Source organism: Mytilus edulis, chromosome 8, assembly GCF_963676685.1.
Source record: "Mytilus edulis chromosome 8, xbMytEdul2.2, whole genome shotgun sequence".
In the NCBI taxonomy this organism is placed as follows: Eukaryota; Metazoa; Mollusca; class Bivalvia; order Mytilida; family Mytilidae; genus Mytilus; species Mytilus edulis.
This window is the reverse complement of record NC_092351.1, coordinates 66,089,414-66,111,906: the sequence shown is the minus strand read 5'-3', so window position 1 is coordinate 66,111,906 and position 22,493 is coordinate 66,089,414. Positions and strand designations below refer to the sequence as shown.

The 22,493-nt window shown below is 32.9% G+C and overlaps 1 protein-coding gene across 2 annotated transcripts in view; it reads left to right on the top strand.

The window, feature by feature from the left end:
• LOC139487087 (interferon-induced very large GTPase 1-like) overlaps window positions 1–21,854 on the top strand; it is a 113,958-nt gene extending 92,104 nt beyond the window's left edge. For both annotated transcript variants that reach the window (XM_071272092.1, XM_071272093.1), the window contains one exon: window positions 19,079–21,854. In XM_071272092.1, the coding sequence (XP_071128193.1) occupies window positions 19,079–21,795 (2,717 nt within the window). In that variant the 3' untranslated portion in view covers window positions 21,796–21,854. The remainder of the gene's footprint in view (window positions 1–19,078) is intronic.
• The last annotated feature ends 639 nt before the right edge of the window (window positions 21,855–22,493 follow it).

The window sequence follows — 22,493 nt, the reverse complement described above, 5'->3', positions numbered from 1 at the left end:
CGGGTGTGTTCTAGTGTCATTTAAATGTTCATTACGTAGAACCGTATTCAAATTTTCGAACAACTTTTCTAGCAGTTAGGAAACGACCATTTGACTTACAAAAAAAGGAGGGGAGGGGATTTTCCCACAATTTGATTTTTAAAAAAATAGGGCCATCCAGATGATTATAGAATGAACAAATATTATGAATCCAAAGTTGTTACCATCGAAAAAAAACTAATTATAAACTTTCGCGCGAGAAAAAAATCTGACTCAGATTGTATTTTAACGGGTCTCAGATACTACACAAACAAACAATTAACCTCACCCTTTTTCAGTAATGCATTTATAAGTAAATCGTTGTTTGAGTATAAAGACCAGTGGCAAATATTTCTGTCAGTGTGTACGTCTAATCGATTCGGGAAGACCTTTTCAAATAAAATACGTGTTCGGCAATGATGATGAGTCTTGATTAGGGGTTAATAAGGCTACGCAAAGTTTTTTTTTATAGCAAATAAATATATCAAGTTTAGACAAATATACGGAAGCGTATTAGCGCCACACATTTTTTTTAAATATTTTTCTTCCTATGTTTGCGTTATAAAGCAAACCTTTGCGTTAAACGCAAACGTTTGCGATATAACGCAAACCTTTGCGTTATAATGCAAACCTTTGCGATTTAACGCAAACCTTTGGGTTATAACGCAAATATCTTGATTTCAATTATTCATTAAGTTTTGTATATATGTCCATCTGTCATTCATTTCGAATGTGATTTACTAGTAGATAAAAAAAAAGAAACATACGTACAAGGCCAAATCATTATAACAAATATGCATAGGAATAATGGAATACTTGAAGTGCAATTATACATAAATTAAGACTGATTTGTGCATTAGAAAAGTATATAATTTAAAAAGAAAATAGATACATAAAATTGAGAATGGAAATGGGGAATGTGTCAAAGAGACAACAACCCGACCAAATAAAAAACAACAGCAGAGGGTCACCAACAGGTCTTCAATGTAGCGAGAAATTCCCGCACCCGGATGCGTCCTTCAGCTGGCCCCTAAACAAATATATACTAGTCCAGTGATAATGAACGCCATACTAATTTCCAAATTGTACACAAGAAACTGAAATTAAAATAATACAAGACTAACAAAGGCTAGAGGCTCCTGACTTGGGACAGGCGCAAAAATGCGGCGGGGTTAAACATGTTTGTGAGATCTCAACCCTCCCCTATACCTCTAACCAATGTAGAAAAGTAAACGCATAACAATACGCACATTAAAATTCAGTTCAAGAGAAGTCCGAGTCTGATGTCAGAAGATGTAACCAAAGAAAATAAACAAAATGACAATAATACATAAATAACAACAGACTACTAGCAGTTAACTGACATGCCAGCTCCAGACTTCAATTAAACTGACTGAAAGATTATGATTTCATCATATGAACATCAGGCACAATCCTTCCCGTTAGGGGTTTAGTATCATACCATCATAACATATATGAGAAGAACATAACCCGTGTCATGCCAACAACTGTTTTTAGAATAAAGGTGTTTAGTTCCGATGCAAAGACCTTATCAGTGACTCAATATTAACGCCAAAATATGCAATCTTTAATGACTTGACAACAGTATCGTAATTATGTCCCTTCTTAATAAGTCTATTCAAAGGTTTTGTAAGTTTCTGAGGTGAATACTGACACCTTTGTGCTTTATAAAGAATATTTCCATAAAAAATTGGATGTGAAATACCTGAACGTATTAGAAGTCTGCATGTTGAGCTATATTTACGAATGATGTCTTTATACCGATGATAAAATTTAATAAATGTTTTGACTAGTTTGTGATATCGAAAACCCTGGTGTAATAATTTGTCAGTAATACATAAATTTCTCTCGTTAAAATCTAAAACATTGTTACATACACGAGCGAATCGTACAAGTTGAGATATATAAACACCGTAAGATGGTGACAAGGGAACGTCACCATCTAAAAACGGATAATTAACGATAGGAAATGAAAAATCATCCCTTTTATCATAAATTTTAGTATTCAGCTTTCCATTAGTGATATAGATATCAAGATCGAGAAAAGGGCAGTGGTCATTGTTAGTATTAGCTTTATTTAAAGTAAGTTCAACAGGATAAATTTCATTAATATAAATACTGAAGTCGTCATTATTGAGAGCCAAAATATCATCCAAATATCTAAAAGTATTATTAAATTTGTTTATCAGATGTTGTTTCGATGGGTCTTTGCTTATTTTTGTCATAAATTGTAACTCATAATACAAAAACAGGTCCGCAATAAGTGGTGCACAGTTAGTCCCCATTGGAAATTCGATAATCTGACGATATACGGAATCCCCAAAGCGAACAAAAATGTTATCTAGTAAAAATTCAAGGGCATATATAGTATCAAAGCATGTCCAATTAACATAGTTTTTTTGTTTATTGCTACTAAAAAATGACCTAAAAGAGTTTGAACATATATATTCACATTCTGATTTTTTGAATGCCCATTTAATTAGGTGTGTGAATTTTTTCTTAATGAGAATGTGAGGCAATGTGGTATACAGGGTAGAAAAGTCAAAACTTTGAACAGATTCAAAATCACCAATATAAGCATGCAATTTATCAAGTACTTCCAACGAGTTCTTGACACTCCAAAAGTAATTTATTCCACTATTTTCGAAGGCCTTATTTGAACAATTTATTATCAGGTTTTTAATTGTACCAAGTGTGCTGGTAAGAAGAATAGACAGTTTAGTTTATAGTCATATTTAAATTGAAAGATCAAAAATAATGTCATACAATTATGAAACCTCCGAGTCAAATAGACAAAATGATCTTTCTGCTTTAAAATGAATTATTAATAAGGAAACATTTTTTTTAAATCTCAGAATATGATCAAGATTCTTTGATAGAAAGTCATTGAATTTTCATTTCAATATAATCAAGTATTTTTAAGATGCCTGGGTAGCAATTTGAATAGAGAGAACATAATTTTATTAATAAAACATCTTCATTCTTTACATTTATTGCCAAAGGGTAGCTTGTTTGAATATAACCTACTTTACACAGTTCTCAAACGAGGTCTTACTTTGGAAGTATATTTATATTCGGTTATAGCTATATTAGCAGGGTTGATTTTTTTCTTCGGTATAACCTCAATTTACTCAATTTTCTTTGTAATATATATACTAGTAGTAACATGAATATCGTTTTTGGGGGCCTTTATAGTTTGTTGTTCAGTGTGAGCCAATGCTCCGTGTTGAAGACCGTACTTTGGCCTATGATGGTTTACTTTAACGAATAGTGACTTAGATGGAGAGTTTTCTTATTGGCACTCATACCACATCTTCTTATATTATTCTGCGCATTATTAGTCAATGATATGATATAATTATTCAAGCATTTTACTTTGCAATGACTACAAAGGTGATAAAGGAGTAGGTCCAGTAAGACCCCTTTTTGGCCCCAAAATATAGCAGTTTTACAACATTGTTAAAATGTAAACTTTCAGTTATTTATTGGACAGTAGAATGCTTCTGCTACATAAATATGGGCTGTTTTTGACAATACAATGCACATATATCGGGAACTAGCACCATTAAGTCATGCTAAATTACTGAAATCTTCACAATTCTAGCATTTTAGTTAAATTTTAAACAGTTTTCGTGTGAAACGAAAGTGGCCGCATTCGTGTTCATCCTTAATATTGAAATGTAAGTTGTATTTTATGATAATACATAACATATATAAAGGTTGAGGATGAACACGGATGCGGCCACTTTCATTTTTGACAAAAATCATCTGAAAAGTGACATTTTTCGGCATATTTGGTAGATTTTTCATATTTGAGCTTGAATCGGGTTGTTTTAATGACTAAATCAGTTAAAATCTTTCACATAAATTAATTGATTCAAATGAAATAGACACTTAAGTGTTTAAAAAGTGGTCAAAATCTTTCGTAAGATAAACCTGAAATTTGAGGCCAAAATCGGTCCTTACCGGACCTACTCCTTTTAATATATACAGCCTCCTCCATTAATAACTACTGTTTTCTTTGAATCTTAAATAAGAAATAAGATAAAACAAATGTTTGCGTTATTACGCGAATGTTTGCGTTATATCGCAAAGGTTTGCGTTATATCGCAAAGATTGTTTGCGTTATTTTTAACGCAATGTTTTGCGTTATATCGCAAAGATTGTTTGCGTTATTTTTAACGCAATGTTTTGCGTTATATCGCAAATGTTTGCGTTATAACGTTTGCGTTATAACGCAACGGTTTGCGTTACATCACAAAGGTCTGTGTTATAACGCAAAGATAAGAAGAAAATAAAAAAAAATGTGTGGCGCTAATACGCTTCCGTACAAATATTTCTGTAAAGAACTTTATTAATAATTGTTATAAGTATCAATTTTATATAAAAAATGTTTCTTTTTAAAATATACATGGGAAAATGAAAGTTCTGAATGCCTAGTTTTGTGTACACTTAGCCTACACAGCTACTTTTGCATAGGTACTATTTCTGTACTAAAAATTTGTAGTACTGGAAATCTACTTTTAATATTCAGTACTATTTTGTTACTCTAAAATTATTGTAATATTTAGTTACCTGTATTTTACAGTACTTTATTTGTACTTGGAATTTAGGCACTACAGATTTTTTGTTACTACCGTTACATTTTCAGCATTTTGAAAGTTTTTCTATTTCAAATCTCTTAAAGTATGATATTCAAACATGGAATATTGTATTATTTTTGTATCAAAATATTAAGTACAAATCAAGTACTGTAAAATACAAGTACCTAAATATTACAATAGTTTTAAAGTAAAGAAATAGTACTAAATATTAAAAGTAAATTTCCAGTACTGCATTGTTTTAGTACAGAAATAGTACCTATGCAAAAGTAGCTGTGTACACAAGGCCTACATCGACTATCGACTGCATGTAAACAAAATATGATTTAAACTACATGTAAACATTGAGTTTTATCAAAGGGAACGCAACTATGTTTAGTTTATGTGTGAGTTACACTAACACAACACCGAGTTTAGGTCAATGTGAACACGGCCTATAACAACGTAGGCCGTGTTCACACCAAACGCCGTGTACAGTAAACATGTTTACATTTGGTTTAATGTAATGTACACTGGTTTCACATTAAATTTGTTCACATCTATAAACCTTGTTTAGTTACCTGTACATAAGATTTGTTCACACTTGTAACTATAAATCATTTAAATGTTCAATACGTAGAACAGTATTCAAATTTTGAACAACTTTTCTAGCACTTAGGGAACGACCATTTGACTTTAAAAAAAGGGGATGGATTTTTCCATAATTTGATTAATAATAAATAGGGTCATACAGATGGTTAGAATGAACAATTATTCTAAATTTAAAATTTCCCCATGCATTATAGTGTTAAATATTGACTTGGTACTATCGAAAACAAACTAAATATAAACTTTCACGCAAGAAAAAATTCTGACTCAGGCCCCCCCTTTTTTTGAAGTAAAGTGGTTGCTCATTTAAGAAGGTCATTTAGGATGTTTTGCAGTAGTGTAAAGATGTCTTGATTGCGCATTAAAAACTTAGGTTCGCCATCAGCGTGCTTACAGACGAAGAAAAATGATTGACATGTTAAGGATCACTACATTTCTATCTTTTCTGTTTGTGTCGAATGGTATTTTTCTCCAAGGAGTATTTGGCAAAGGGAGGGGGTAATGTTTTTTTTTTAATTTTTTATTTCTTATTGTATTTTAACGGATCTGAGATATTGCACAAACAAACAATTAACCTCACCCTTTTTCAGTAATGCATTTATAAGTGAATCGTTGTTTCAGTAATGACAAGTGGCAAATAGTTCTGTCAGTGTGTACGTCCAGTCGATTCAGGAAGACCTTTTCAAAGGAATTATATGTTCGGCAATGATGATGGATGAGTGTTGATAAGGGGTTAATAAGGCTACGTGAAAGTGTTTCTATAACAAATAAATATTTTTGGCGTTAATATTGAGTCACTGATAAGGTCTTTGCATCGGAACTAAACACATTTATTCTAAAAACAGTTGTTGGCATGACACGGGTTATGTTCTTCTCATATATGTTATGATGGTATGATACTAAACCCCTAACGGGAAGGATTGTGCCTGATGTTCATATGATGAAATCATAATCTTTCAGTCAGTTTAATTGAAGTCTGGAGCTGGCATGTCAGTTAACTGCTAGTAGTCTGTTGTTATTTATGTATTATTGTCATTTTGTTTATTTTCTTTGGTTACATCTTCTGACATCAGACTCGGATTTCTCTTGAACTGAATTTTAATGTGCGTATTGTTATGCGTTTACTTTACTACATTGGTTAGAGGTATAGGGGGAGGGTTGAGATCTCACAAACATGTTTAACCCCGCCGCATTTTTGCCCCTGTCCCAAGTCAGGAGCCTCTGGACTTTGTTAGTCTTGTATTATTTTAATTTTAGTTTCTTGTGTACAATTTGGAAATTAGTATGGCGTTCATTATCACTGGGCTAGTATATATTTGTTTAGGGGCCAGCTGAAGGACGCCTCCGGGTGCGGGAATTTCTCGCTACATTGAAGACCTGTTGGTGACCCTCTGCTGTTGTTTTTTATTTGGTCGGGTTGTTGTCTCTTTGACACATTCCCCATTTCCATTCTCAATTTTATATCAAGTTTGGACAAATATTTCTGTAAAGAACTTTATTAATAAGTGTTATAAGAATCAATTTTATATAAAAATCGTTTCTTTTTTAAATATACCTGGGAAAATTAAAGATGAGTTTTATCAATGGGAAAGTAATTATGTTTAGTTTGTGTGTGTGTTACACTAACACAACACCGAGTTTAGGTCAATGTGAACACGGCCTAATTCTATAAACTCATAAGTAATGTTAGTGTACATGTGTTAAAGTTACATTCTTAATTTAGGCACTTTTAAATATATGTATGTATATACATATATAAAATTTCCGTGTATCACGTAATACATTACGACTATGGCCGTGTTCACATTGACCTAAACTCGGTGTTGTGTAAGTGTAACTCACACGTAAACTAAACAAAATTACGTTCCCATTGATAAAACTCAATCTTTACATGTAGTGTAAAACATGTTTTATCTACATGCGGTCGATATTCGATGTAGGCCTTGTGTAATTTAAGTGTACACAAAACCAGGCATTTAAAACATTAGTATCACCGTGTATATCTAAGGAAGAATTTTTTTTGAATAAAATTGATATTTATAACAATTATTAATAAACAGTGTATATAAAGTGCGAATCCAGCTAGTTCATTTTCACTGTCATATGCGGGTATGTCTATTGTAGAATTAAGGATCATGGGAAAACTGTATTTGTTTACGTTTTGAAAATACCAAATTAATTGATTTGAAGGAAAGTTTTTACATATTTACATTGTGATATGTCTTTATTATGTACAAACATACTAGCATTAAAGTTCAAATAAGTGTTATAAAAGCAACATAATATAGCATATCGATTTTTGAAAGCGATCCATTTTAACTATAGATGCGATGAATTATCACTGTTAGTGCAGTCATTTCTGATGTGAAATTTTCGAAGATGCGAGGAATTTTTATTGTAGAATTATGTGATAAATGCACTTGAAACAAATGAAAAAAACTTAGTTGATGACTTAAGAATTTATAATAAATGTATTTTCAAATTGAAATACAAACTCCTCATTCATTCTTTATCAAATATATAGCTTTTCAAACTTGTAACAAAAACGCTTCTCAAAATGTCATATTGTATTCTTCAAATTACGTTTTTCCTTGATTTAAAAAAAAGATATTTCTGTATTTTTTTGAAGTCAAAGATTGATATTGCGGAGTTTAAGTGCAGTCTGTGTAAAATAGAGACGAGTACATTTGAGGACGTTATCTTCCACGCAATAAATACACTTGCGAACAGAGAAATATGCATCTTGAAACGCAATGGTGACAGAAAAGCTTATAAAAGATTAACTTTTCCCAGTTGTACCCTCAACTGCTTCAATTTCCATATTCTGAAAAAGACAGTTTTGGTAGAACAAATGTTCTTGACTCGATTGTTGCTTGGAATGCATGATTTTAACTGAAACGGTATGTGACATAAATTATCCACAGTCATTAAAACATGAAATGTAAGGTGTGGGCGAACTTTTTTGTTTGCATTGGTACGTGAAGTAGAGCACCCTTGATACAAAAAGAATTATCCGTAATGAACAGCTCGATACCAGAGGAGTATTTAGGAAGACAGGGGGTTGCCGCCTTTTTGGGAAAACATTTGGTTACTTTTATATGGAATCACTGGATCGGGCCCCCTCTTAGGTAGTCATTGGACCCCTACTTATAAAAATTTCTAGATCCGCGAGTGGATACTACCACAGAGGTCAAACAATGCACATTTGGGTAATTGTACACAACATGCATGCTACAATTCATGTTTGATGATCTTAGACCCTTTGGACCTCTATGTGGGCTATTTCGGTAACTTGGTAAAAATCCCCAAACTGGATACAAGGTTAGATTCAGCATGTCAAAGAACCCCAAATATCCATAAGGTCTTTTGTCTATAAAAATGCATGCATGGGAAACATTTGTTATAGAAGGCATGACTGTAACAATAGGATGAAGATAAAAAAATTATCTTATTCTGGGGTATCATTGGGGGGGGGGGGGGTCTGATCCCTGATCCCACTTACTGCTTTATCAGATTCCCGTATCCCGCTTATACTATGCAGTTCTCATTTTTTTTAATTTTCCGTGTCCCGCTATACTTTATTTCTCGTTTTCACGGCACAATCATTTGACTATCACGTGTCACGCTTACAAAAAAATCGGCAATTCCGCGTCACGCTTATACCCCAACGCGACCCACTATTCTACTCTTTTCTGACTCATATTAAGCCCATTATAAATATATTTAAAAAGTGTGTTTTTTATTCCTTTTTATCCCGTCTCGTTTCGGGTTGAGCCACAGATAGATAAGATGTCATATGTGACAATGAGACAACTCTCAAAACGAGTCACAATTTATAAAAGTATACCTTTATACGTCAAAATACGGTCTTCAACATGGAGTCTTAGCTCACACCGAACAGCAAGTTATAAAGGGCCCCAGTGTAAAACCTTTTCAACGGGAAAACCAACGATTCAATCTTTATCAAGATGTACGTAATTAGTGGTGAAGTGTCATGGAAATGGATAAAAAAAACAAGGATATGAAAATGGATAAAAAAAAAAACAAGGATAAAGATCCCTATACGATTCATAAGAAATTTTAAAATAGAATACATTTGAAATAAATGTTATTTCTATTGAATTTATTTAGAGTGTTTTAAAACCAAACTTTCCTCCGTAAGTTAAATTTTATCAAATCCGTCTCTTACTTTATCTATTGTTTGAGCAAGTCGGCTAAATTAAGGCTTTACAGCTAATTTCCTAATGCATGTAAAGCAAAACTTTGGTTGACTTGATTGCTTAGTTTGTATAATTGTTTATACAAACTTTGTAAATAAGATTGACATCTTTAAACAATATGTATCGGCATAGTTTAACCTGTATTTATATAATTATTATATTTGAATTAAATTGGGTGTTATCATAATGATTGTACAAAAAAAAAACAAAGCAAGCACGCTAACTAAAGTCTTGCTTTACAAGCTTAAAAAATACGCTGTAATAGATAAAAAAAATAAATATATCATACAGTGAAAATGCGCCGCATATACAATACTAATGAATCGTTCTACAGTGAATATGAAAAAATAGTATCATTATTCGACAGTAAACATGACTCGCATAAAGAAAGCATCATAGTGGAATTCAGTTCAATATGAAGAAACTGAATGACAAAACCTATTCTACGTTATACAACTTTAATAATTGTGTTGAAATGAATATTTTTTCTGCAACAACATCTTACCTGTTAGTTATAAAACACCTGCACGATTTGTTCGTGAAATGTCCTAAATATTCACCTATTTTGGTATATATTTCACAGCTATTTGGATTTAGGCGCGAAAAAAAACCCGTTCGCATCTCTTACTTTTAGGCGAGTGATATGAGAGCCAAATTTACATTTTTAATGCACCTACCTAAGTTAACACACGGCTAAATTATATATCACTAGAAAGCTAAGAATGTGTACTTTCTAAATATCCCGGTCGTCAAAAGAAATTATGGTGCATTTTTTTTTAAATCGAGGTCAAAGGTCATGGGTGCAATTTCAATTCACGGATACTTTTAGTTGTAAAATCGAGTCAAAACAAATGCAAAAACAAAATAATTTTATAGGAATGCTGTATTACTGTTGGGAAAATATATTTCTATCATAATATTAATTAATTTTGGTTGATTTTAACGGTAACACATGTTACATAACGTTATCTCTCGGAGTCTTTGAAAATCAACCATTTAAGTCACACAAATGTATCTGTAGTCGCCATTGCATTATCTAAATCTTATAATACCTCCATATCATTTGATTGCACGTATTTACAAACATATATCTGCAAATTTGATATAAATAATCCGAAACAAAATATTTGAAGTAAGAGGAAAATATAACATATGACGTATTTTTAATTGTTTAGAAAAGTCCCATGATGAGCTGTTCATTAAAATTGAGGAAGCGTATGGTCTCCTGTTAGTTTGAAAGCCTGCCAACCGCTTCAAGATCAGACATCCATTAAGAGCAGATTTTCTTTTATTATTGTAGTGCAATATGTTGATATATAAAAAAGAAGATGTGGTATGATTGCCAATGAGACAACTATCCACAAAAGACCAACATGACACAGACATTATCAACTCATACATCACTAAATAAGATATGATAAGAGTACTAACAAACATAACTAAAATGAGAAAAGTGCTACTAGTATATTTATATCAACAAATTGATAGTTTTAATATAAAACATCAAAAGGAAAATATGATCACTCATTGTACGTCAAACTGTGTTTGATTTTACTTCAGTCGGCCGCCGTGTATCTTGAGATATATAATTAATCAAACAACACTTGACAAAGTAGTTTGTACTCTTTTTAAATTACGCTAGTGATGACGTTCGGCTACTTTGGCACTAAGTATTACTTTTTTTCTTATCTTGTTTCACCGCTTCAAACGGAGGACAAGGCTATCCTAATATTGAACCTTTTATTTGGCTTTCTGATGGTAAAATCCCGTTAGCGTATAACCTAAATGATCGAAACGTCGGACCAATGGGATGTTGGACCATTTAGGTGTCGGAATATTGCGATATCGGAATATTATAGCTTCATTTAAACTTGTAATTTCATCATTCTTATCGGTCAACATATCCATACAAAAACAACTTTCTTGGCATGGGCATATATCAATCCAGCAGAGGTTTTGCTCAAAGCGGACACAAGATCTACTATATACAGATTGAATTAAAAATTTGGAATGGACATGTGGGATTTGTCAAAGAGACACCAACGCGCTAAAAAGCAGGCAACGGCCAAAAACCACCAAAGGGTCGTCAATGCAGCAAGAAACTCCCAAATCTGGAGGCGTTCTTCAGCTGGCCCCTACACAAAAATGTACTAGTTTGAAATGATTATGGACGTCATACTAAGCTTCGAAATATACTCAAGAAGTTAAAATAAAAGTTATACAAAACTAAGAAAGGCCAGAGGCTCCTGATTTGGGACAGGCGCAAAATTGCGGCGGGGTTTAATATGTTTTTAGAAATCCCTATACCTATACCAATGCGTGAACAGATCAAATCTTGTAGAAAGTTGAATGACATCATACCGGACCGATGTTGCCTTTTAGCCAACCAAAGTCATACGGAGATCTGTTATTGTTTCTGTAGTTAGGTTGACATTGTCTTGGATAAAATTTTAACCCCCAGAAGAAAAATAATGCCATGTAGAATGGATGCCCCATTTTTATTGTTTCTAACCTCCTGATCAGTCAAACTTGTTGATAGTTATCAAAGGTACCATAAATACGGTGCATTTGTAGTGATAAACCTAAATGAAAAAGAGTAAAAAAAATATTTATAGATAATATACATTCTACTAAAGCCATACATCTAAGAACTTTGTCAATAGGAATATCGTACGCTTTATTAACTGCCGCAAATGTGTCATCATCTAAAAGCTTAAGACAATACAGAAATGTTTTTAAAGCAGATGGCATAATTTCAATTGAATAATCCAGGGAAATGTTTTTAGATAATGGATAAGGTGATTGGATTAGAACTCTACCCTATATCATTCTGCTTCCGTAAAATACTAGTACTGCATAAAGTGCTTGCAACCAGTTTCGCAGTCACTGCTCAGATCTTTAATTTTGACAGACCGTATATCACAGTCATTTTAAACGGGTAATTTTCCGTCATTACGGCATAAGACAAAATGATAGAGCTACTGTATACAATATTGGATGCATCTTGGCCTTGTTGAAGCTGTATACATGTAACTATAAATTGACCATGGTTTTTTAGTTTTTGTTGAAGCTGATCATGTGTTGTGTAGTTTTCTCAGCGACGATCCTCGGGCAGAAATTAAGCCCGGTTCACTGATCAAGTAATTAAAGTTGTTAACCAGAATACTTCCTTGTGTACAGGCACGTCATCTTTAATCGTCGAAATGTTAGTAAAAGCTGTTTTATGTTCAGAACTAAATAGCTCTTTAATTTCTGATTTCAAATTTTGTAGCAAATATTTAGCGATGCAAGCTCGATGGTATAAAGATTTAATAGTAAAATTATCATGAGTTATTTTGTAAATCAGATCATTGTAGGAGATATATGTAGTAACACTCAAAACAGCTCGAGTTTGCTCCTCAGAGGATACCTTATGAAGTTGTGTAACTTGCTTATAGGCTTTATACATTTGCAAAATATACAAACAGACAAATCAGAATGAGTTGTAGATCTACTGCCCTCGTTGATATATGAGAAGAGACTGGTCGGTAGAACTGGTACATGTAGTACAAAGTCTTTGTACAAACAAAACAGAAGATGATAGGTTGTGCTTACTTTTGAAATATTTATAGCAACTCTTATGATATTTTGTATTTTCAAATGGGATGTTTTCATTTTTTTCATATTCATCGACCAGTCTTCTGTAAACTTTATCTTTTCCTTTTCCCACTGCGGCAATACAACTGTATCTTCATTTAAGTGTTTAACTACATAGTTTCTATGTAGTAAATACATGACAGACTACGCATCTGTGTCAATAAATGGATATTTATGTTTTTTACTTTTTAGCAAAAGAAGGGTTTCATTGTGAACTGGACTGTGAAAAATTGACACGACTCGGAAGATTTTCTACAATTTTCCGATACGATTCCTTATTTAGAAAGGGGTGAGTTCTACAGAACTCAAAAACTATATTTTACTTTGATTTGATCTTTATTTCGGACGATTTTATATCTATTTAAGCTACACTGAAGTTAAAGATAGAAATAGAGCCGTTTAAATATGATTTATTGTACTCTAAAAGCACTATTAAGTACACGGAAATCGACTAATATATTCAGTAAAAAACGATAACGAAATAGATAAGGGATTCCGGAAATTATAGTGATTTTACCCAACATCATAAAATTACAGAAATTCGTGATTTTAAGAAATGTTGAGATAAAGTCTTGATCTTGAATGAAAAAACGATAACTGACGAGTAATTTGGTGTGTTCTAAAACGGATAGAGAGCAAAAACATTTAATAAAAATTTAATTGTAGATCCGAAAAGGTCGGGATTATGAAAATTTTGGTACAAAATGTCAAATATTTAGAATGAATGCAAAAGCATGCGGAGTTACAGTTATAAATACGGTTTTTCATTATTTTAAGAATCTAATTCACTTAATTATTCTGTCTAAAAGAAGAGATACGACTTATTTCCTTTGCTTGAAAAACATGTCGTAATTTTATAATTTTCAACTAATTTCTGAAATAAACGTCAATTTTACAAAAACTGCACCGTACGATTTTGTGACGACCGGGCAAAAATCAAAGTTTAATCATTATTCTTTCATTTAAAAAAAAAAATTAGCCGTGTGTTAGGTGGGTGCATTAAAGTCCTTAACTAGACGTCTTTTTCAAATATTACAAAAAAAAGTCGTCTGTTTATTTATCATTCTACATCAAAAATTTCTGGCATATACAGTGAAAATGATATTTTAGGATCCGCACTTTACATACACTGATAAAGTTCTTTACAGAAATATTTGTCTAAACTTGATATATTTATTTGGTTTTTTTTTAAACTTAACGTAGCTTTGTTAAGCCCTTATCAAGACTCAAAGCAGCATCATTGCCGAACACATAATTCATTTGAAAATTAAGGTCTTTCCGAATCGACTTGACTTGCACAGAAATGTTTGCCACTGGTCTTTACTCAAACAACGATTCACTCATAAATGCATTACTTAAAAAGTGTGAGGTAAATGTATTGTTTGTCTAGTACATGTATCTCGGATCCGTTAAATTACCCTTAAAACTAAAATAAAAACATTACCCCCTCCCTTTGCCAAATACTCCTTGGAGAAGAACTACCATTTTAAACAAACAGAAAAGATAGGAATACAGTGATCCCATATATATCCTTCCTTCTTCTCCTTCAATCTCTGTACCGATGTAATGCATTGGCTTTATGAGAATAACAATATATATTTTTCGCCTGTAAGCACGCTGCAGCAGCCTACGTTTTCTAATGCGTAATCGAGACATCTTTATTATTTTTAAACTACTGCAAATCATCAAAATGGCTTTCATAAAGAAGCAACCCCTTAACTTAAAAAAAAGGGGGGGGGGAGGGTATTTTGTTAATTTATCTGAGCTAGAAATTTCTCCGCGCAAACGTTTTATTCCGATTTTTTTCGATGCTGGTAATCATTTTTTTTTTTCAACATTTAAGATTGAAAATTTTCGTCATACAGTGATGGATCCATCCAGCTGGATCGGTGGTCCAAACAATTATGACGTTTTAAAATACCATTTTATTTGTTTACTATCGCGCCTGCGTCGCAGAAAGGCGTCACAGCAAACAGCAAACAATAAATAATAGTTATCAAAGGTACCAGGGTTATAATTAACTACGACAGACGCACGTTTCGTCTACATAAGACTCATCAGTGACGCTCAGATCAATATAGTCATAAAGCCAAATAAGTACAAAGTTGAAGAGTATTGAGGACCCAAAATTCCAAAAAGTTGTTCCTAATACGGCTAAAGTAATCTATTTTTTTTACTTTTCTGCATTGGCTAGAGGTATAGGGGAGGGTTGAGATCTTATAAACATGTTTAACCCCGCCGCATTTTTGCGCCTGTCCCAGGTCAGGGGCCTCTGGCCTTTGTAAATCTTGTATTATCTTTAATTTTAGTTTCTTGTGTGGTCAATTTGGAGTTTAGGGTGCTATAAAACTGTTTTTTTTGGTAGTGAAAATTGAAAACTTACTTCCACTGTAGCTCTTTTCGGAGCAGGAGACCGTACCATGAAACAAGATTTTTTTTGAAAGGCCAGGTAAAAACCTATGAATTTCAAACAGTTTTGATTATGTAAAATGTGCATGGATCGTGTCTTCATGGGTGTGCACATGACCTGATTTCAGGTTTTTCATGTTCAAATTAGGCCCATTCTTCCCCATGTTCTTTGGATGGCATTTTTTTTAATACATTAAAAGTACATATTATTTTTATTTCATTATAAACTAGAGAACATTCTGATTCCAGTGATATCTAGTTTTATACAAGTATCTTTATTAATCAGTCCACCACTTAGTGTCACTTATGCATGGACCCTCAAAATATGACGTCATAGAAAAAAAACTGTTGATTGCACCCGTAGTATGGCGTTCATTATCACTGAACTAGTATAGATATTTGTTTAAGAGCCAGCTTAAAGACGCTTTCGGATGCGGGATTTTCTCGCTGCATTGAAGACCTGTTGGTGACCTTCTGCTGTTGTCTGCTCTATGGTCGGGTTGTTGTCTCTTTGACACATTCCCAATTTCCATTCTTAATTTTAGTTCTTGGATAAGAAAATCCTTAGTATTTTTAAAATATCAAATTTTGACAGGAAAGGAGTAGGTCCGGTAAGGACCGATTTTGGCCTCAAATTTCAGGTTCATCTGACGAAAGATTTTGACCACTTTTTAAACACTTAAGTGTCTATTTTATTTGAACCAATTAATTTATGTGAAATATTTTAACTGATTTAATCATAAAAAAACGCACCGATTCAAGCTGAAATATGAAAAATCTACCACATATGCAGAAAAATGTCACTTTTCATATGGTTTTTGTCAAAAATAAAAGTGGCCTCATCTGTGTTCACCCTCAACCTTTATATATTATTATGTATTATAATTAAATACAACTTACATTTTAATATTTAGGATGAACACGAATGCGGCCACTTTCGTTTTACACAAAAACCGTATAAAATTTAACTAAAATGCTAGAATTGTGAAGATTTCAGTAAATTAGCATGACTTAATGGTGCTAATACCCTATTTATTTTCATTGTATTGTAAAAAAAAACCCAGCCCATATTTATGTAGCAGAAGCATTCTACTGTCCAATAAATAAATAAAAGTTTACATTTGAACAACTTTGTTAAACTGCTATATTTTGGGGCCAAAAAGGTGTCTTACTGGACCTACTCCTTTATAAAAATAAATGACCATATAATTGATATTCATGTCAACACCGAAATGCTAACTACTGGGCTGGTGATATCCTCGGGGACGAAACGCAACAACTACTTTGGACAAAATTTGGGATTTTCCATGGTTTTATGGCAGGTTGGCTCTTAAGGTAACATGATACCTAATGGCATATATTTTATCAGTTTAACTTTTTAGATTTTCCAATGGATGGCTATGTTCTTACATTCGGAGAAAACAAAAAACTGACATAAAATCCAGGATCCATACACGTATAGTAACTTATATATCACTATTTTTTGTGTGTGAAAAATGGCTTCGTAGTTAATCGATACACCTTGAATTGGACTGAAAACGTGTGACGTTCTTAAATACACAATAAAACGTTATTCCTACTCAGAGGTATTAAGTACAAATTATTGTCGGGATCTGAATGGTGTCTACTTGATTTTCATCCCCCCTGTCGGGTTTCGTAAATTTCCTTAATGCAATATGACATTCTACTGGTATAATTTTATTTCGTCCTGCACATGGAAATTGACTTTAATCTCGTCTCGGCTAATTTTCACATCAAACGAGTATATACTTGAAACGTGCGTAAACTTGTTTGTTCTTCGTAAATTACATGATAATAGTTTATGCATAAATCACCGGAATTTTGTACATGTTTAATTCACGTTCAGTTGCAAGTATTTCAGGAATGTTCGGAACGATACAATACAATCTTGAAAACGGTTACTTATACAAGACAGATTTGTAGCACCAGTCTAAAAAGGTTAAACATTCTGTTAGTTGTGAAAGTTACAAAGAAAATAATGATCCTGATAAAATACACATTCTAAAGAATAAAAAACATAAAAAACTTCAAAACGAAAAAGTCCATTGTCAAATGACGAAACCATAAGCTCAAAAGCACCAAAAGATTGATCAACAACTGTCATATTCTTGACTTGATACAGACATTAGTATAGTGTTCTCTGTGTGGTGTAAATGTGTGCTTAGTCGGCCAAATCTTGTAAACTATAGGCTAAATTTCACATAGCTCAACATTCTGTCATTCGTGAAAAATTATTTACGAAACAAATCTTAAGATCTTATATTCATTCTTTATATAAGTAAAACAAATAAAACTGCAAAATATAAATGTTCTAGCTTGAAATATCACATTTAGACTATGTACATGATGTATGCCGGAGTCTGTACTCTGGGTGCGTTTATATTTTTTCAAAATGCCTAGTCCAGCAACCTGTCATGAACAAAAAAAAAGAAAATATGACGTTATGCGCACTTTCAATATAAGTGGAAATTTATCTGGATAAGAACACGGATAGAATTAGGCAAAAAATCACAATACAAGCAGACGTTGAAACTCATACAGAAAAGAGCTTGTTAGTATGGAATGTAAAAAAGGGGTTCAACTTGGTTATTTTGCCCAATAACTTTCCCTGTGATCCCAGTGTAAACAGTCTCTGAAATTCGTTGGTCTGTACAGAGTAAGTTTCGGCAACATTTTAAAAATAAATTGCTAACTTTGTAATCGTATAAACCAGGTGTACACAGGACGGACATCAACATCGGAATGAGGCATGAAAAAGTTAACTAAGTCTGACAAATGCATGGGCACTTGATTCGGCAGATATAAAATTTAAAAAGTTAAGGTCCCGTTACAGTCTAATAAAAGCAGGCCCGCAGTATCCACTTGCGTCCATTACTTGGAAATTTACGAAACCCGTCAAGGGAAATAAAAATAAAATAAACATCATTCAAATCCCGACACATATTGTGTTTTCCATATCTCGATGTCTGAGTAGGAAACACGTTATAATCGGTATACTAAAACATCACACGTTTTCGGTCAAATTCCAGGCCTATCGATCAACTTTGAAGCCATTTATCTCAAAGGATGGTGCCATATGAGTTTCTATACGTGTATGGATTCACTATGCAATCCTGGATAATATGATAGTTTTATGTTTTTCTCCGTTTATTAGAACATAGCAATCCATCGGAAAAGCGAAAAAGGTAAGTCGAAAAAAAGGTTTTTTCCTGTATGTCTATGTAAATTTGTCTCCAAAATTGACGTTTTCACATGAAAATTATAACGAAAGCAAAAATGGTGACCCCCCCATTTTTTTTTTACATATTCCAATGTAATTCGATTAAAAAAACACGTGTGCCAAAATGTTTGTTACCTTAATATGGTTCGGTACAAAAAGTTAAGGTTTGCTTTAAAATTGATTTTGTTTTTGCACCAAGTGGACGTCAGAGTCACTTCATATCGATAGTAACACGATATCTTAGTTTATCAATTATACTTTGAGATTAATGTTTTTGTAATGTAGAATGACTTACAGTTTAAACACCAATGTATTGTTATTAATTTAAATACACGTCTTTATAGAACTGCAAAGGGACAACCAGAACAGAAATGATGCTTCAAACACAGATACAGAGAAAGATCATTCTGAAGGAATAGAAATGGTTCGACTAAATGCAGAAAATACAAAAGAGTTACCAATCGATTCTGGTAAACTGTCTAGTCTCGAAAACTTTATAAACTATATAGGTTTAATAGATTTTTATCCAAATAAGTTACAGATTAGGGATGTGATGAAAGTGCAATTTTTAAAAGTTCCTTTAGACATTAAAGATATCGCACTGAAGTTTGCAGCAGATATAATTATGCTCAACTTTAAAGGTCGGGATACATTGATTCAGGAAAGGTTGATAAAACGACAGATGAGTCGCAATAATATTTCATCAGACATATTGTTCAATTGTGTTTTACAATCTACGTTATATAAATCAGACAACATTACCATAAATCCACTTGATTTGATTTCAGGAGTTTTTAAATGTAGTTCTCCAATACTGAAAAGCACACTTGCCTCGAAACTTTTTATTTGTAAGCTATCCGTCCCCTTTATTTTACCAAAGTATGATGATGAAGTCGTATCTTTATCTATATTACCCCTGAGGTCAATAATTATTGACAAATCATTAGAATATGATTCGAGCCCTAACAGGGCATTAGATTGTCCGTGTCACGTTGTTTCATTCGTTCGAATTGGTCGTGTTTCTGTCTCAAAATCTAAATTGGCGAATGCGATCCTTTCCGAGCAGTACCACAATACATTTTTTAACCGGGATTGCCCACTTGGAACTACAAAAAGATGTATCAGTGACGGATTGGTTGAAGCTGCATGGTATGTTCCTTCAAAATCAAATGTACAAAATAATAGTGTCACAATGTTTCTGAACTTGAGAGGTGATGGAATAGATCTACAAGATCAGTTACATATATTATCACGTTTGTCATCCGTATGTATAATAATGACTGAAGTAAATAGTCTACAAGATGAATCATGGTTGAGTATTTTAGATTACGTGCATGCAAATGCAGCTGGGGTAATTTTGGCAGTTGATGGAATGAGGAATGATGACGATGAAATAGGTAGTGGGATAGAGTTATACAGAAAACGCATACACAAATATGAAGAAAAGACAAAGTTCTGCGTCCTGAGTATTGATGGAGATATCATAGGGATCGCCGATATCAAACACGATATTAAAGTCAGCATATCAGCTTTGGTAAACAATATGCCATTGTCATCGATATATGAAAGAATACTTTTAAGTAAACATATAACAGACGAAGATAAACAGAATATTCTGAGCGTACGAAAAACAGTTCAGAAAATGAAGGATATTTCTCTCGTTTCTGTCGCGGATTTAAAACAAAAAATTATTCCGGGACAATGCAAACAGTGGATAGAAAAGAGCATATATAGTGACTTAAGTAGGAGGACAATTGATCAAGTAGCAGCAAGCGAAGAGGAAATCATTGATGCAAATTTGAAACAGGTAACCCTGCTTGAAAAACAAGATCATTTCATGAATACATTCATACGTTCATGTTGGAATCTGATTGAAAACGAGAATCAAAGCCAAGTATTTTTGTTGCTAGTACAATCTTTATTGGATGAACGAAATAGACGAATTTTACCAGATTACCAAGCACAATATCTGTCTGATTGGCAGTCCCTTAAATCTGCAAAAGAAAACTTAGAAAAAGAAGAAACTTTAAAAATGTTGGAAAAACGAACTGAAATTAGCGCCAAAGAATTATCGAATGTATCTATTGGATTTGAACATTTATGCATAGAGATGGGACATATATTTGAAGCTTTAACGAAATGCGATACAGAAAGTCAAAATGTGCTAGAATATCTAGAAATTCTTCCTAAGCTAGCTGCCAAACAACTTCTTATGGGACAGCCGTTTCAGTTGATGGATGGAGATGTAGGAAAAAAGTCCATACCCATAATATGGATAAAAGCTGTTTTCTGTGAACTAAATTGTATACTCGGAGAAAGAAAATGTTTAGTTGTGTCTGTTCTTGGTATTCAGAGTTCCGGGAAGTCCACACTTTTGAATACAATGTTTGGTCTTAATTTTACAGTAACTGCTGGAAGATGTACTAGAGGTATGTACGTTCAACTTGTTGATGGAATAAATAGGAACGTACCATCCGATATTATTATTGTAGTAGACACCGAAGGTCTTACAGGCCCAGAATTCCCATATGTTAAAGCAATTCATGACAATGAGTTGGCAACGTTCATCGTTGGTATGAGTGACATGACAATTGTCAATATCAAAGGTGAAAATACAATGGAAATTACAAATGTCCTACAGCCAGTTGTAAAAGCTATATTGAATCTCAAAAAAGCAAACACAAACATTTATTCCAGACAAAAATGTATTTTCGCCCATCAAAATGTTCCTATACAGAATGTAACCGAAAAATTGAGAAATAACAGGCAAAAATTTGTCGATTTTATCGACGAAATGACATTAATTGAAGCAAAAAAGGAAGGACTAGCTGATATAAATACATTTAACGAAATCATGCAGTTAGACGTAGAGGCAGATGTATGGTATTTGTCGGATTTATGGCTGGGAAATCCGCCAATGGCTCCTGCGAATCCTGGATATAGTGAAACCGCTGCTGTTGTACGGAAAGAAATCACAAATAGACTTCTGTCTGATAGACATACATATCGAACATTGACGGAACTTTGTTCTCGAATTGAAGACATCTGGAAAGCTATGTAATTCTTGATTTTACTCAATTCAGAATTGAAGATGTTACGAGATAAGTGTATATTAAACAAGTTTTGCTTTAAAGAACCATTCAGAATTATTTGTAGCTGAAGCCTTTTCTATTCTATTTCCATCATGATAACATGGATAACGCAAATATTCAAATACAAGTTCCATCGAATTGTAAATATCATTATCATTGAGAATCATACATAGAAAACCAATGAAACATAAATTTTCATAAAAAAACATATCACAACTGCTCTTAAGATTGGGAAAGGGGTTAGAAACATAAACTATGTTGTACAGTAGGATATAAAAAATGAAAATTTAAAAATGAAAGTGTGAAATTAAACTTCTGTTGATATAAAAACCTTAAACATATTTCATCATTAGACGAATATGAAACCGAGTTCAGAGAGTTATGTTGTTATCCAATCGTTTGAGTTTTTTATTTAGCCATTTCATTTTATTTTGCCACTTTCCGTTTTGAATTTTCCTCGGGATTCAGTTTTTTTGTGATTTTAATTTTGAACACCATTCCGTACTCTGTTCAAATTTCTTCTCATATTTATCAAACTTATTTTATGTTCTCTTTAATATATTTCTAATCTAAGAGTGTCGGATTTAAATTGATACTTGATACCGGACTTAGGGTCAATTGCATTGGATTGTAATAATTGTTAATCAAATTACACATTACCTTGCAA